The sequence below is a fragment of the Musa acuminata genome, chromosome BXJ2-10, assembly GCF_036884655.1.
Source record: "Musa acuminata AAA Group cultivar baxijiao chromosome BXJ2-10, Cavendish_Baxijiao_AAA, whole genome shotgun sequence".
NCBI classification, from domain to species: domain Eukaryota; kingdom Viridiplantae; phylum Streptophyta; class Magnoliopsida; order Zingiberales; family Musaceae; genus Musa; species Musa acuminata.
Window position 1 is genome coordinate 19,883,936 of NC_088347.1, and position 15,763 is coordinate 19,899,698.

At 35.0% G+C, this 15,763-nt stretch overlaps 2 protein-coding genes across 2 annotated transcripts; one reads left to right on the plus strand and one right to left on the minus strand.

Moving 5' to 3' along the window:
* Nucleotides 1-2,011: 2,011 nt before the first annotated feature.
* On the plus strand, nucleotides 2,012-2,764 carry LOC104000056 (protein GL2-INTERACTING REPRESSOR 1-like). The gene is made up of 2 exons (XM_009421993.3): nucleotides 2,012-2,099; nucleotides 2,184-2,764. The coding sequence occupies exon 2, from the start codon at nucleotides 2,194-2,196 to the stop codon at nucleotides 2,548-2,550; it is 357 nt and encodes a 118-aa protein (XP_009420268.2). The 5' UTR covers nucleotides 2,012-2,099; nucleotides 2,184-2,193; the 3' UTR covers nucleotides 2,551-2,764.
* Nucleotides 2,765-11,744: 8,980 nt separating this feature from the next.
* Nucleotides 11,745-12,585, minus strand: LOC135626002 (NDR1/HIN1-like protein 1). Its single transcript, XM_065131193.1, has one exon. The coding sequence runs from the start codon at nucleotides 12,541-12,543 to the stop codon at nucleotides 11,908-11,910; it is 636 nt and encodes a 211-aa protein (XP_064987265.1). The 5' UTR covers nucleotides 12,544-12,585; the 3' UTR covers nucleotides 11,745-11,907.
* Between the last annotated feature and the right edge of the window lie 3,178 nt (nucleotides 12,586-15,763).

The following is a 15,763-nucleotide window of genomic DNA, read 5'->3' on the forward strand; positions in this document are numbered from 1 at the left end:
AAGCTCACCTCCTCACTTAATTCAGCTGTGAGACTTCCACACTACCACGTCAGTATGTGTTGCAAATTATAGCACTTCCTTCTTATGAGCTCTCACCAACTCCCAACCTTTTAACATGCAGCAGACTGTTGAGTGACAAATTATCCATGATCCTGACGTCAGAAGCTTTCAAACAACGTTTCTCGGACACTGTTCTGCGGTCATCGAGAACTTTAACAGTGTTCTCGGCTGTTCATGTGTCGTCTTTCTTATAATGCAGTGAGCTGAAGGCACTGGGACTGCCCTAGTCTTTGGAGGCAGATGAGAGCCAGTGGAAGGAAGGGCTGTGGCGGTGAAACGAGCAATGCCAAGTGTGCACAGCTCAGACCCTCAAGCCATGCAGACAATTCAATGTTCCTTCAATGGGTATGTTGAATTCTTATTGGCATGTATGTAGCACGTTACAAGTCGGCCTGGCATTAAGCACCCATTGACCACCTTAAATGGCGCATCAACTTGTGCAGATATCATCATCACCTCTCTCTCTTTCTCTCTCTTATGGGTTATAAAAGATGGTTTACGAGTAATACAAACACCAATCTTTGCCTCTTTCACCTCCAGGATGGATGATCTGTGGCTCTTTTTGGCAATGCTTTTATGCTTGAACAAGTCAAAGAAAATTGTACCTGTAACAGTGAATCTTTGTACCGACTCCAAACATATTACGAATCAATGTTGAACGAACCGAAGAGGGGTTTCTGAAGCACAAATCGTTGCGAAATCAAACAAGTTCTTCTCGTGTTCTGTGCTGTATGAACTAGAATTTAGCTTATTCGAGACCAAATCCTATTGTTTGACGAGCTTCAGACCATTCGATAAGAAAAAAATTCATCTTTATCTTTATTCCAATCAATTTATCTTTATTCCAAAATATCTAATCAATTTATCTTTATTCCAAAATATCTAATCATAAATTTTTTTAAATCGAATCACATTAACATAAAAAAGAAGTTACCATCTGACTGATTTTTCTATGCCACCAACTTTCCAGCTTTCAGTCAATGAATGCCTTGTTAATGTTCTCTTCTTTCCTGTTGCTGGGTGTTCAAAGCTCCCCCCATGTCATGAGGCCTGAGCAGAAATAAAGATGCTCACATGCATGGGCTTGTTCTGAAGACCAAACTAATCTCAAATAATCTACCAGTCTACTGCTACAGTAATGAGATTTCCTCAAGTCAGAGCCATTTATGTTGGTGGTTTTTATGAACCTTCAATGCTTCTGCATGCTAATAATACTGCTCCAGTGTGGCATCATGAAGGATGGTGGCAGAATTAAGAGCACCATCAAATTCTCCAGCTGTTGCTTAGCAGTGCAGTGAAACCAGCAAACGAAAACAATCACATAGTTTAACAGGCACACTGTTGTCGAGTTCTGAACCATTCTCTTTTTGATCCATTTAAGCAGCTGCAATTAGATTCATGTCAGATAAAAATGTTATGCACTTGTGGGTTTGTGATATAGATGAACATTAATGCAAGCTTATCATGTCATCATGCCTGATCGAAAGGGAGATTTGAGATCTGAATCAGAGAGGCCGTAACTTTCATTGATTGGAAATAAAGTCCATTCATTAAAAAGTAGCAACCATTTAAGACCCATTTACTAAGTTAAAGTAGCCATTTATTCCCATTTACTTGCTTAGATACGGACCACTGGGGTCATCCATACAATAAATCCCATCAAAAAGAGAAGCTAATAACTGCAGTTTTAGCATCCTCCAGCCTTTCACACTCCAAATCTTTTGTCAAGCTCTCTACGGACTAATAAGCATTGGAGTTCCCTTTGATGCAATGGAGAGAGACACGATGCTTTCAACAGATAGAGAGAGAAAGCGAGGGAAACAACAACAACAACAACAACAATAATAACATTAATGTAACATCTGTTGTTGTATTAAAGAAGACCATCAAACCTCGAATTCTCTTCTTATATAATGAGATGTGAGGTGCACTTTCCAGCCCCATGAACAAAGACCAACATGCTGCTAGTTGTGGTGGAGAACCCAGTGCTCCCCATATCCCACCACCCTTAAACCCCGTGTTCTCCTGCTAGCTTGGAGGTACATGACTCCGTTACCCTTCACCTCTGGTTGGCATGTAGTAGTGGTGGTATGTATATAACTGGGGTACTCTGTATTCTACAGGAGGGACGAGATGAGCCGCAACCATGGGAAGAACCCCAAGGTGGACCTGAAGCTGAACCTGTCGGCGAAGCAGGTGAGGGCGAGAGGGGGGCCGTCGACGAGGGCGGTGGTGGTATCGGAGGACGAGGATGACTCATCCTCGTCGCCGTCTGTATCGCCGCCGAGCTCGTGCGTGTCTTCCGAGGAGGAGCAGAAGCAGGCCGACAGCCCGGAGGCGACGTCGTCGATGGTGCTCGCCGGGTGCCCCCGCTGCCTCATGTACGTCATGCTCTCGGAGAAGGACCCCAAGTGCCCCAAGTGCAAGAGCACGGTGCTGGTGGACTTCCACCGCGGCAGCACTAGCTCCCGCAGGAGCAGGAGGAGCTGACGACGACGGCTGCATCCCCTGCTGCTGCTGCTGCTGCTGCATGTCACTGCTTGCTCATATGCTTCTCGTGATATCTTCTCCACTCCTCCCCTCCTCATGGACTCTCTCTCTCTCTCTGTCTCTCTAGATTCCTGTTGGTGAAGATTATGTACATGGGTGAACCTGATTAACCCAAACTTAATCGAATCTAAGTTACATAGTGTTTGCAGACTGAGATTTGCCCAAACTCAATCGAATCTGAAGAACACAGTACTGGTCAGAAGAGCCATAACATGATGAGAAGGTCAAAAGGAGACTAATGGCTCTGACATGGACTTAATTCTTAAGGTTCTCTAATCAACATGAATATATATTGGCCAATTAATTATGTAATCAAGTTTGGGTGGTTGACAGCATTGAAAGAAATGGATATGTTGGATTGGAAATCCCATAATACCAAATAAATGCAGAGTAATTGAGACAGATGAGAATACGGGGAGTGGCAACAGCATTGACAGGAGGGCGACAAACAATATATACAAATACCTACTCTCTATCACTCTCCTACATTAACATTTGCCGATTCAATGTTTGGCCTAATCACCATCGAATGGAAACAAATTAACTTAAATAATAAGCCAAATTTGAGATTCAACATCTGTCGGAAAATCACACGGAAGTATACTAACCAAAATATCTTTTAAATAAAATGAGTTTGAAAACTATTTCTTTAGCGGTAAGTAATTTCTTGTTTATCGGAAGGATCCTACCAAATACATATAAAAATTTATGAAGCCTAATAATTTTGTTTTTAGAAAAACTTTTTGATCGACTATGTTTCGTGAAGATTTATGTCACAAAATAAAAATATTTTTAGAATGCAAGTCCAGATCTCCTTCGAATACATTATTGTTTATTCAACACCGCTTATTCAATATTTGACTGTAAAAAATTATGAAACCTAAACTTAAAAAGACTTTTTCATCAACTATGCTTCATTGAGATTTATGATATTAGAATGATTCTTTAGTAGATGAAATAAAAATATTTCCAGGTTGGAAGTTCAATTTTCTTTTGACTCATTCAATATTGCTTCTTCGATAGCTATTAGATTCAATAACACCAATAGAAAAATTGATATTTTCATTTTGTAATCTTTTTATAAGACTCCACTTCGCATATTTTCTTTAGAAGTTTTTTTTTTTTTTGCTTTAACTAATTAGAACACTTTTATACCTATTATGGCCGAGGGGATTTAGAGGATCGAACATGATTCTTCTACACCCAATGAAACTTGATGATTTGATAGTACAATGTGATGGCTCTTTTAACCCTACTACTTGTGATTATGCTGGTTTTGGCTTCATCCTCGTATGCTCATATGGTCAGAACATCACAGTGGGATACACAATGCGACTAAAGCTCGATCACCCCCTTCAAACTAAAGACATTATCTTGGGTAGTCAACAAAAGCTTTACCAATCTGAGGATACAATCAGACTCATCATAAATTTTGGTTTCTATTCCTTAGTGAACATTTTGACTAACATTTCTGAAAATTCTAAATCTGTAAAGATCATTTGTTGGTCCTCCTACATTCCTAGATATACAAACGAGGAATGTGCATAACTTTGTGTTCCAGGGAATATGATATCCCTATTCCTTTTTATACTACTCAATAACTTTTTGATCATCCCCATAGTTATATGAATAAATAAAATTCTCTTAATTAAAAAAAAAACAAAAAAATCGACAATATACCCATCAACACCGGTTAGTGTCTTCTCTCATCTTGAGCTCTTCAAGTGGCTCACAACTAATCTTTGAGAATAGAAATCAGAACCTCATTGACCTTAGAGAAGAATAATGTTGATCACTGAATATGATTCAATTCTTGTTTCTTGGTGACTTATCCGCTTAAGCTAAGTTAAAACAAAGAATATTGTATTGCATATCGGAGTTATATCGGTCATTGGTTGGACTGATATGTATCGGTTTTAATATTTCAAAAATGAAGAATAATGACAATGATAACGATGTCAGTTCTATGCTTTCTCATGAATAAGTGTTTTAAGTTTTTTTTTTTCTTTTATATTAGGTTGGATCGGATTGTTCGAAGCAGACGATCGATCGAACATGAAATGAACACTATATATATCGATCCATATTCGGACTAGTATGTATAATCTATTTCATACTAAACTAGATTAAACAAAATTCTCAAAGTTAAAAGTATGATAATCAGATTTGAAAAGAATAGGAGGTGAGAAATAGATGATTGAAGAAAAAAAAAAGGGGGGATGAATTTGATTGAATGTATAGATGTTAGATTTGCGAATAAGTACTCTACTCGTCATCATTTTCGTATTTGGTGCTTAACAAACTTGCTCAAGTACGTTTTACGGGTCTACATTAAACTTTGTATAAATATCCCTTTAAAAATTTTAATTTGACATATATGACCCTCAAAATAATTACATGTCTTCCATTACCATTCATCTAATAGCTCAAACTAAATACTGCTAATCAAGATTAAAAATATTAAATTATTAAGTATTAAATCTCAAATTTTGATGATAAAATCAATTGACAAAATTATGATATAATCTGTATTTAAGTGACGAACTAGCTTCAGAGATTGAGTCAAAATGGAATATGTCAAAAGATTGGACATCGGGTTGGAGGACTAACCGACGTGTCGGTAGAAGGCTTTGTGTCATGAGTTCGGGCATCGGGCCAGAAGGATCGAAAATTGCACTAAGGAGATCGGATGTTGTCGAGGTTAATATGCCGATTGGACAATATGTCGAAGGAGAAGACGATACGCCGAAGGGTCGGACGAAACACTGGATGAACCAATGGTATGCTGGATAACATGTGATTCATGCTTGTAATGTCTTAATTGAAGTAGTATAGGTCGTAATTAAGTTGGTTTCGGGTGTAACCATGCCAACTCAATTGAGGGCCTATTGGGCTTGAGTTGGGACTGTTTTGGGCTAAGTGGAAGGCCATTCGGTCACCCAAGATTAGGTGGAATCACATATGAGCTAGAAAAGTTGAGAGCATACTTTTCCAAGCAATCAAGCGATATTATTACCCAGATATAGTCTCCCAAACTGTGTCAAGCGCATGGTACCACCTTGTATCACTGTGTTAGGTAGTGGTATAGTCCAGTGTCAACGCTACACATGGCGGTACTACCTAACGTAGGCGGTGGTATCACTAGGACTAAGGAAACCTAGGATGAGACCTTTTTTTGCTCCATTTTTGAAGTCATTTAGAGTCTATAAATACTATAGTTATTTCTACTTGGAATAACATGAAATTGAGTAGAAAATAAGAAAAATATACTTTAGAAAAAATTGTTATAATTTCTAAGTTAGTAAATCTCTTCCTCCTAGAGGTTCTCTCTTGAGCCTATAAAAAGGACAAAGAGTTGTAAGGATAGTTGATCTTCGCCCATTAGAAAGAAGATCAATAGTAGAAGCTAATGGCCTCGAGTGAAGAAGAATCGAGAGTAGACATAAATTGAGATTCCAGTATGCTCTTTCCCTTTGTTGCTTACTTTTATTACTTACTTAGCTGCTCATTTCACTTTACATTTACTCCAAGTCAAGCTTAAACACTTTCCAATATGGGTTTTATCAAAACAGTTTTTCTATATTGAACGAGTTTTTAAATTGATATAATTTTTACATATGTACTAATTTACTCCCTCTCTTAGTGTCTATTTCGATCCTAATAATTGATATCAAAGTCAAGATTTTTCTCTTTTGATTTAGAGAAATGACTTTTACTAACAATCAAAAGACTCTTTCTATCACTCGTCCTCTTATGTTCAATGGGACAGACTACACATATTGGAAAACTTGAATGTATATTTTTTTGCTTTCTATAAACTTTGATTTATGAAATATTATTAAAAATAATTTTTAAAATTCTTTTGAAGGGAATGATTTGGAGAATTTTTTTTTTCTTTAAATGCGAAAGTTATGAATGCTTTATTTTATGTTTTTTTAATCATATTTCAATTTGTGAAACTGCACATGACATTTGATACACTTTTAAAATTACACATAAAGGTACAAATAGAGTTAAATATCTAAAATAAATCTTTTGATGTATATTTTTGAATTGTTTCGAATAAATCCAAGTTAAACTATTATTGACATGTATACCCATTTTACATATCGTCAATAGTTTAAAATCTCTTGGCAAATATTTTTTGAATCTTGAACTTGTTAATAAAGTTTTACGGTATCTTTCTAAAAATTAAAATTTGAATTCCAAATAACAAAAAGATTTAACACTTAGAACTAAAGAAGACCACTTGAGCGAAAGCTTAAGTGATGATGACTTTAAATTCCTCACAAATAAATTTAAAAGGTTTATAAAATAAAATTTTAAAAATAAAAATGAACTTAAAAAAAGGTTATCGAAGAAAAAGAAAGTATTCAAGATGACTTGGGATGAATCGAGTATATCAGAAGCAAATCAACAAAGACAAAGTGGTGAACTACACCTTAATGGCTTTCAATGATGAAGTAAATGACTCAATCAAAACTCCTTTACCTTACAATGAATTGCTTGATGCTTTTCATGATTTATTTGATGAATTTAAATTAGTTGATAAAAATTATAAATTATTAAATAAAGATCATGCTTATTTTTCTAGTGCATGTTAACCTTTTGCACTTAACGTGAAGAATTAGTTTCATGCAAAATGAAACATTTATTACTAAAATAAATATTAGAAAATTTTAAAATTGGTAACAAATTTTTAAACATGATTCTTGCCAATAAAAGTCATATTTATAGAAAAAAGAAATTGATTTTATGAGTAGTAACACTCTACAAAAGCTAACAATAAATATAATTTTTGTGATAGACATGATCATTTTGCATATAAATGTTCATTCAAAAAGTATGATTCACACGAATTAGTTTAGGTTCTTAAAGGAACCATAAATGATCTTATGCTAAAAATCAAGATAGATAGATCTAACCACGAGGAACTCAAAGTTAAATGGATACCTAAAAGAAACCCACATTTCTTGTATACATATTTACCATCAAAAGCTAATAACAAAAATAAAATTTTGATAGTGGATGCTCAAGGCTTCTGACCGTAGATCCAATACAATTCACAAAGCTCACTAGCTGAAACAAAATGATTTTAATTGAAAATACTTTATATTTAATGAAATTATGCTTGATAATTTAATGATTTAATTATGTATGATGATTTGAAGTCTTGATAATTTTTGTGATGAATCTTGTTTTTTGATTTTAAACATGATGTATGGTTTTGATATAAAAAAAACTTGGGCATGCTTATATGAAATTGAATTGAAACAACTAAAAAGAGAAAAATATTTTTCTTGAAAATTTCTCAATCTTTATCTTATCGAGTTTTTCAATAAGAGAGTGATGAATTTATGTTATTTTATGAATCTCATGAACTATGAAATAATTTTGATGATTTAAATTTGAATAACTTTTTTCCAAATCTTTCACTTCATACTTGAGATTTATTCTAAATAAATCAAGATATTTTATCTCCTATGTTTCTTTTTCACTATTTACAAAAGGAGAAGTATCTAAATGAATCATGATTTTTCTTTTGAATTCTAGGAATTAATACTTTAATTTTTTATGATCTTAATAACTAAATATTTCTTATACATGAATCAAGATATTTTATTTTTCTATATTATTTTTTACTATTTACTAAAGAGAATATCCTTTTCGAAATTCATGACTTATGATTTCTCTTACTATTCGGTCTCCTAAGATTTTTTTTTATTTTTTTTAAAAAGGAGATCAAAATGAATCATATCTTTTGGTATTCATATGAACTTTGATATTATATTTTTTTTTATGTGATATTCATTATGTACAATTTTTTTGTATTATGGTTATATACCTTATGTGATGCTTAGAGAATTGATGTAAAGGGAAATGAATCGTACCATTATATTATTCTCCTCTTTTTCTTTTTGACAATGACAAAGGGGAGAAAGAAAACTTGCTAGCATTTCAAGAAATATAAAAATGCTAGCTTGTACATCTTAACGAGAACCAAAAGTACATACATATCTAAAGAGAAGTGCTAGCTTGCACATTTCAATAAGATGTAAAAATATGCTAGCTTGGACATATCAAAAGAAGCAAAATTACTAAACTTACATATCTCTAAAACTTAGTAGCTTGTATGCTTTAAAGTATTGTAAAACTTATATGTTTCAAAAAAACTTGATAGTTGCACTTTTCTTCTTTTGTTGATAACAAAGTGAGAGACGTTATGATGATGATCACGCATGGTATGGTATGATAAAATTTTATATTTTAAAATTATTATGCATGATTTTATGATTTATATAATAATATGACTAATTGGTTCTTTCAATATTCATGATGCATGCAATGATGAAACACTCATGATACTCATGAATTCAGAGGTTCTATCAATATGACATATTGATAAGGGGAGTTTAGTTAAACTCAATTATCAATTAGTTATTATCATCAAAAGTTGGGGGGGGGGGGGGGGGGGGGGGTGTAACATCTTGTTAGTTCCACATCGGAAGTCGACAATGTGTATGATTAGCTTATAAGGGTCTGATGAGTGTACTACGTTAACTCCCGCTTAAGCATTTTGGTCCGACTCAATTAGGAGCCCATTGGGCCTAACTTAGGACTATTTTGAACCAAATAAAAAGTTCATTTGATCACCAAAGGTCAGGTGGAACCACCTATAAGTTGGAAAAGTCAAAAGCATACTTTTCTAGGCTATCGTCAGTTTGGGTGGTAGTACTACCCAGTGTCAATGCTATAGGTGGTGGTATTGCCATGACTCGAGAAACCCAAAATGAGAGTTGGTTTTGGGTATAACCATGCTAACTCAATTAGGAGCCCATTGGGCCTAACTTAGGACTATTTTGAGCCAAATAAAAAGGTTTTGGGTATAACCATGCTAACTCAATTAGGAGCCCATTGGGCCTAACTTAGGACTATTTTGAGCCAAATAAAAAGCTCATTTGATCACCAAAGGTCAGGTGGAACCACCTATAAGTTGGAAAAGTCAAAAGCATACTTTTCTAGGCTATCAGGTAGTAGTATCGTCAGTCTGGGTGGTGGTATTACCCAGTGTCAGTGCTGTAGGCGATGGTATTGCCATGACTCGAGAAACACAAAATGAGACCTTTTTTGGCTCCATTTTTGAAGCCACTTGGGGTCTATAAATACCCCAGTTATTTTTTCTTGGAATAACAAGAAATTAAGCAGAAAAAGGAGAAAATATACTTGAGAAAAAAGTGTTGTAATCTCTCTAAAGTTAGTGAGTCTCTTCCTCGTAGAGTTAGAAGGTTTCTAAGGGAGGAGTGAGGTCTAAAAGAGAGAGCTGTAAAGGTTCTCTCTTGAGCCTATGAAAAAGAAAAATGAGTTATAAGGGTAGTTGATCTGCGCTTGTTGGAAAAAAGATCAATAGTGGAAGCCGGTGGTCTTTAGTAAAAAGGAATCGGGAGTGGATGTAGGTCGAGACGACTGAACCACAATAAATTCAATGTGCTCTTTCCATTTGCTGCTTATTTAATTACTTACTTTACTTTACATTTATTATAAGTCAAGCTTAAACACTTTTATGCAAGTACTAATTTACACCCCTTCCTCTTACAATAGATTTTGGTCCTAACGTTAAGTATCTAAAATGATATCTTTAATTTTTATCAATTATTTGATCTGCCATGTTTCTTAATATTTTAATTTAATTTGAGTTATCATTTTTCACGTGAAAATATTATTTTATCCCTCTCTTCCTTATACCCATTATTACCTTTGCTCTACATCACCTTTGTCTTCATGGACCCTACCTTTGTGCGCCTCGTCCTTACTGTTCTTGCTTGTGGCACAAGAAATTGTTAGCTCTCACCATCTTAATTCTCCTCCCCTTTGCCCCATCGTGTCCATCTCTATCTTTACAAACCCTTGTTGGCACCCATACACACCTCTCCCTTACTATTCTTGTTTGTGGAATAGGTGGCATGGAGGTGTATGTAGAGGGGGCTAAGGGAGCGAAGGCATGGGCGAGTCCCGTAAGGCAAAGGGGAAGGGAGTGATGAGGGCCAATAGTTGCCTATGTCGTGAGTGAGGATAATGAGAGTGAGACATGCAGGGTAGGTTCAACTAAGGCCAATGGGGTTCACGGATGTAGGGTTAGGATGCAGGGGTAGGTCCAATGACAACGAGTGTGATGAGAGTGATGATACTAGGTAGAGGCGATGGCTATTAGGCGTAATATCATCATTTAAAAATAATACTTTGTGAGAATTTTGGTTCATAGATGTAGGGGTAGGCCTAGTGACAATGGGTGTGACGAGGGTGATGATACTAGGTGGAGGCGATAGCTATTTTATATATATACATATATATATATATATATATATATATATATATATATATATATATATATGATGAATTCTTATAAAAAAAATTATTTTTTTAAAATTCATATGCATAAATTCTTGTAAAAATTCATATATATATATATATATATATATAGAATAAGTGATGAAGATGTGAAACAAAAGCCAACATGTTATTGTCGACAATTAAGATTTTTACTCGGTAAATTTCTAACATCTTTAAATTTTTATCAGATGAGATCTTCAACTCTCCCATATTCTTTTGTAGAGATGAGTCTGATGCATCGATTCCGGCTTTCGCATTAGGCTGAGCTTCTCGTATGCGTGAATTGGCCCCCATCCACTTGGCAAAAGGTTGGAGCCCAAACGACGTATCACTTCCCTCCACGAATATAATAATATCATACATCTTTAATTGCCACCGTTGACTGCACTGCACACGAATCTCATCGATCGAAGCGACTCGGATCCATCACCCCACCATTCCATTGACCTAAACATTCCACCCACACAAGAAGAGGAAGAAGAAGCTTCTAAGCAGTTAACTAACTGCACATGTCTGTGTTTGTCTAATGCCTGTGAGCGGAGTGGCACCTACCGCCTTTCCCCAACAAAGAAATCTCCACGCAATGCTGTCTCCCCCCACACAGTCTCTTCCAAGTATCAAACAAGCTGGCGTTTCATTTCTTGTGAGCCACTTTCTTTGTAGCTTCCCAACCTTATCCTATATCTAATCATGCAGAGACTCATATGAAATCATTATTGGAATAATTACGGTTTATTTCTGAGTAATAATAATAATAATATGTGCCATCTATTATTGTACTTGGATCACGACAAAGCATACAGAGACCGTCGCCAACGGCGTCAAAATGGAGATTAGATTGAAGGCGAAAAGGAAGGGGGTTGCATGTGGACGTCTCCGTCAACGCTCATGGCCACGTAGGGCACGGCCTCAGACGTCAACGCTGCAGGCGGTCATGTGCTGGAAGCGGAGGTAGGGCGTGGATGGGTCGCCGCCGTGGGACCTGCCGCTGTCGACGGTAAGGAAGACGGGGCAGTTGACCTGGAGGTGGTAATGGCCGGAGATCCAGGTGCCGACCTTCCACCTGAGGCTACCGATGACGCGGATGTAGAGGAGGATGTAGCCGGCGTTCTGGTCCTGGGAGAGGGCGTCGGCGAGGTAGGGGCCGAGAGGGACGGCGGCGCCGTAGAGGTAGGGAGACCAGACGGTGACGTCGTTGTGGCCCTGGTAGCCGGGTGGGAGGGCGGTGGTGGCGGTGACCTGCTGGGCCTTGTAGAGGGCGAAGGCGTCGACGCGGTCGTAGTAGACGCCGATGCGGTCGTTGGGGTTGCGGGAGGCGAGGGTGACCTGGAGGACGGCGGTCAGGGTGCCATCGCCGGAGGAGAGATTGAACTGGGCGACGGAGGCGTCCTGGAGGTAGAACTTGGGCTTCGTGGGGCGGAGGACAAGCCAGACGATGAGCACGACGAAGAGGACGAGGATGATCAGCAGCAGGAAGGCCGCGAACAGGCGGCGATACACCTTGTGCCGTTTCTGCTCCTCGTGGTTGCCGCAGTCCGTCGTCATGATCGACCCGAGAGAGAGAGAGAGAGAGAGAGAGAGAGAGAGGTAGTGTTGGTTATAAAGTGATTGCGACCACTTGTGATGCTTCTTTAAAGTAATCAAATAGACCTTACGATTTTTAACTCATAATGATCAGCAAAACTCATCTTATATGGTTTGATCGTTTAATTCTTAATAATATATGACATTTTCGTTGATTTTTAACTTCTTTTCCTTATATATATATATATATATATATATATATATATATCTCTCTCTCTCTTTAACTCATGCAAATGGAATTTTGCCCAATCACACGGTAGAACATTTTTTTCTCTTCAAATCTGAAGTGAATTGATCATTAGTAACATCAATCAATAGAGATTGTGCACTAAAATGATTCAAAGATTTAAAGTACTAAATTATGGGTCAAACTCATCTTATGTTATGCGATTCTTAGAATACCTAGCAACATAATATTATTATTTAATTCATCTTTAATTTTATCTCACAGGTATGAATATTTTTAATACTTTAATATGATTATTTGATGAGAAAAAAATTAAAATATGACATAAATCAAAGTAAAATAACAATCCTACTTTAAAATCTCTATCATTGACATAAACAAAGGTGACCCAAATTCTATAGTTATTGAAGCCACTAATCTCCCCCCCCCCCCCAATAAATGATCTCCTCACTCAACACTCAACACTCTAATCCATATCATCTTTACAAATTCCATTCTAAATCGATAGCTTTTCTTTCTTGCTTTTGCCTAAGCTTCGTCGATAACACATACTATCAAACATAATTCTACTGCACACCGAGCTTTATGTTAATTGGAGGGACAAGAAGCAAGAGAATGAAGAGAAAGAGGAACCAAAGTTTGATTAGAGGTCTCCTCAATCAATATGACAAGTCTGAATCGATCGATTGATGGGAACGTTCAACATCAATTTGGACTCGTAGTTGTGAATCTTTTTGCATCCATATTAAATGATGAGTTTATTTTTCTATGATATCATCAAAAAGAAAATTGATGAGAGTTTCGCACATTGGGATACTCTTTTGGTAATAATTGCACGGACGACAAAATGATGTATTATTTTTCCATATCTTTTTGAAGAGCCAATAAGAAGCCATTTCTAATTAATTATATGCATGCACAAATCATGGAACAACCAAGTTTGAGAGAGAGGAAGAGGGTGGGTTGAGCTTCCACATTTCATTAGGCAAAGATAAAAAAGACAACCCCACACAAATATATATATAGAGATAGAGAGAGAGAATAAGACATGACTTTGCCACACCAAACATGATATCATAATGTTCACCACAGAAGCAAGTAGTGGAACATGATTCATTCACATTATCTCACTGTGGATGGCTAATTAAGATATTTGGAACCACTTACAAGGGTTAATGATAGATTAGGGGATTGGTATGACTTGATCCCTTCGTAAGCATGACGCTTAACTTATTGGATGTGAATTTATCTTAAATATAATTTAAGTTTTTCAACTATTCAGAATCGAAACTAACATAATTTTGAGGACATTTAATTCTCATTCCCATACTATAAAATATATACTATTATTAATCATTCAACACATTGATAACTCTATAAAATCCAAACTTAATTTAAAAATCATTAACAACCACTTATAAACTTATAAATTCAATGGACACAATAATCATAAATCAATAATTTATCATAAGTTTATATCAATATAAAAACTTCATATTTGAAAATCTTACTTTTAAAACATGAAAGATCATTTAGTATTTACATTAACACATACCAACTTATACTTTCCGATAACATTATAAGCAATATGTTCTTTACAATAATATCTTACTAAACCATCAAAAACATTCTACAAACTTCTGACATTCTATTGCCCACCCAAAATTCATATGAGTGTAAGTGACAAGTTAACAAGAAAATTTTATATAGTAATAATATTTGCTACAAAGCTGATATAGAGATGCAAATTATATGAGACAAGGTTTAAGATATGAGGCATAGATTCAAGAGTCATACTTAGCATTTCATATAATTCATACTTAATAAAGAGTAAAGAGTAATATATAAGCAAATCGAGATAAAAAAATATGAGCTCAAGAGTCATTTTTATAGTTTCATTTAATTTCATTAATATCAAAGGAGCATATAGCAACATATGATTAGATTAAAGTCAAAATATAAAGCATGATCTCAAGTGTCACATTTGATATTTCATTTGATTCAGTGTTAACAAAGGAACAAATGATGATATGAGTATAGCAAGATCAAAATACAAAGCATGATATCAAAAGTAGAGTCATAATTATAATTTTATTTGATTCTATTGATATCAAAAGGAATATATAGTAACATAACCAATGAGCTCAAGAAACATATAAAAAAAAGCATATTACATATGAGAGAACCAATATTATAATACAAGCCATGAGCTCAAGAGTAGAATCATATTTGATATTTCATTCAATTCATTAATAACAAGAGAGTAAAAAGTATCTTATATGCAAGTCAAAGATTCAAAGGCATGAGCTTAAGTGATATATTTGATATTTCATTTAATTCATTAAAAATAAAGGAAAAAAAGTGACATATTACTAAATCAATATAAATAAGACAACAAACTATCAAAGAAATATATAGCAATACAAAAGCATATCTTTTGGAATCATATCAAACGAACTTATATGGTCTAGTAGAATCATAAGATAATATAATTTATATTTCTATTTGTCAAGCTTCACAATATAATATAATTCATTTTTCATTTCTGGCAAAGAGTTTATAATATCCCACAAACATTGGAGTATAAAAAAATATTTTAATAAAAAAAAGTAGAATAATATCAAAAGTATATATAAAACATCAAAAATATATATGTGCATGCAAGAGCAATATTAAAAGTAACTTAAGCATATGCATAATTTATTTAACTATATTCAAGAACAATGAGTAAAAAGATATAAGAGTTTAATAAGCAATTATCTTAGAGGATTTTAGCTAAAGTTAAGTTCCAAAAATAGAAATAAAATTTAGTAAATTTGAGAATCAATTTGTTCAAACAAAATATATAAGGTAAGTTACACAAGATGTTCAGATAAGAAATTATGCTCTAATTTATTTAAATAAGATATTGTTAGGAAGATTAATGAGTCTACTCTCAAATAAAATAAGTTTTGTATAGATTACAATTATTTACAAAAAAAAAAGATGCAAGTA

Coding starts and splice junctions, on each gene's coding strand:
- LOC104000056 (XM_009421993.3), top strand. CDS start 2,194: ATGAGCCGCAACCATGGGAAGAACCCCAAGGTGGACCTGAAGCTGAAC.
- LOC135626002 (XM_065131193.1), bottom strand. CDS start 12,543: ATGACGACGGACTGCGGCAACCACGAGGAGCAGAAACGGCACAAGGTG.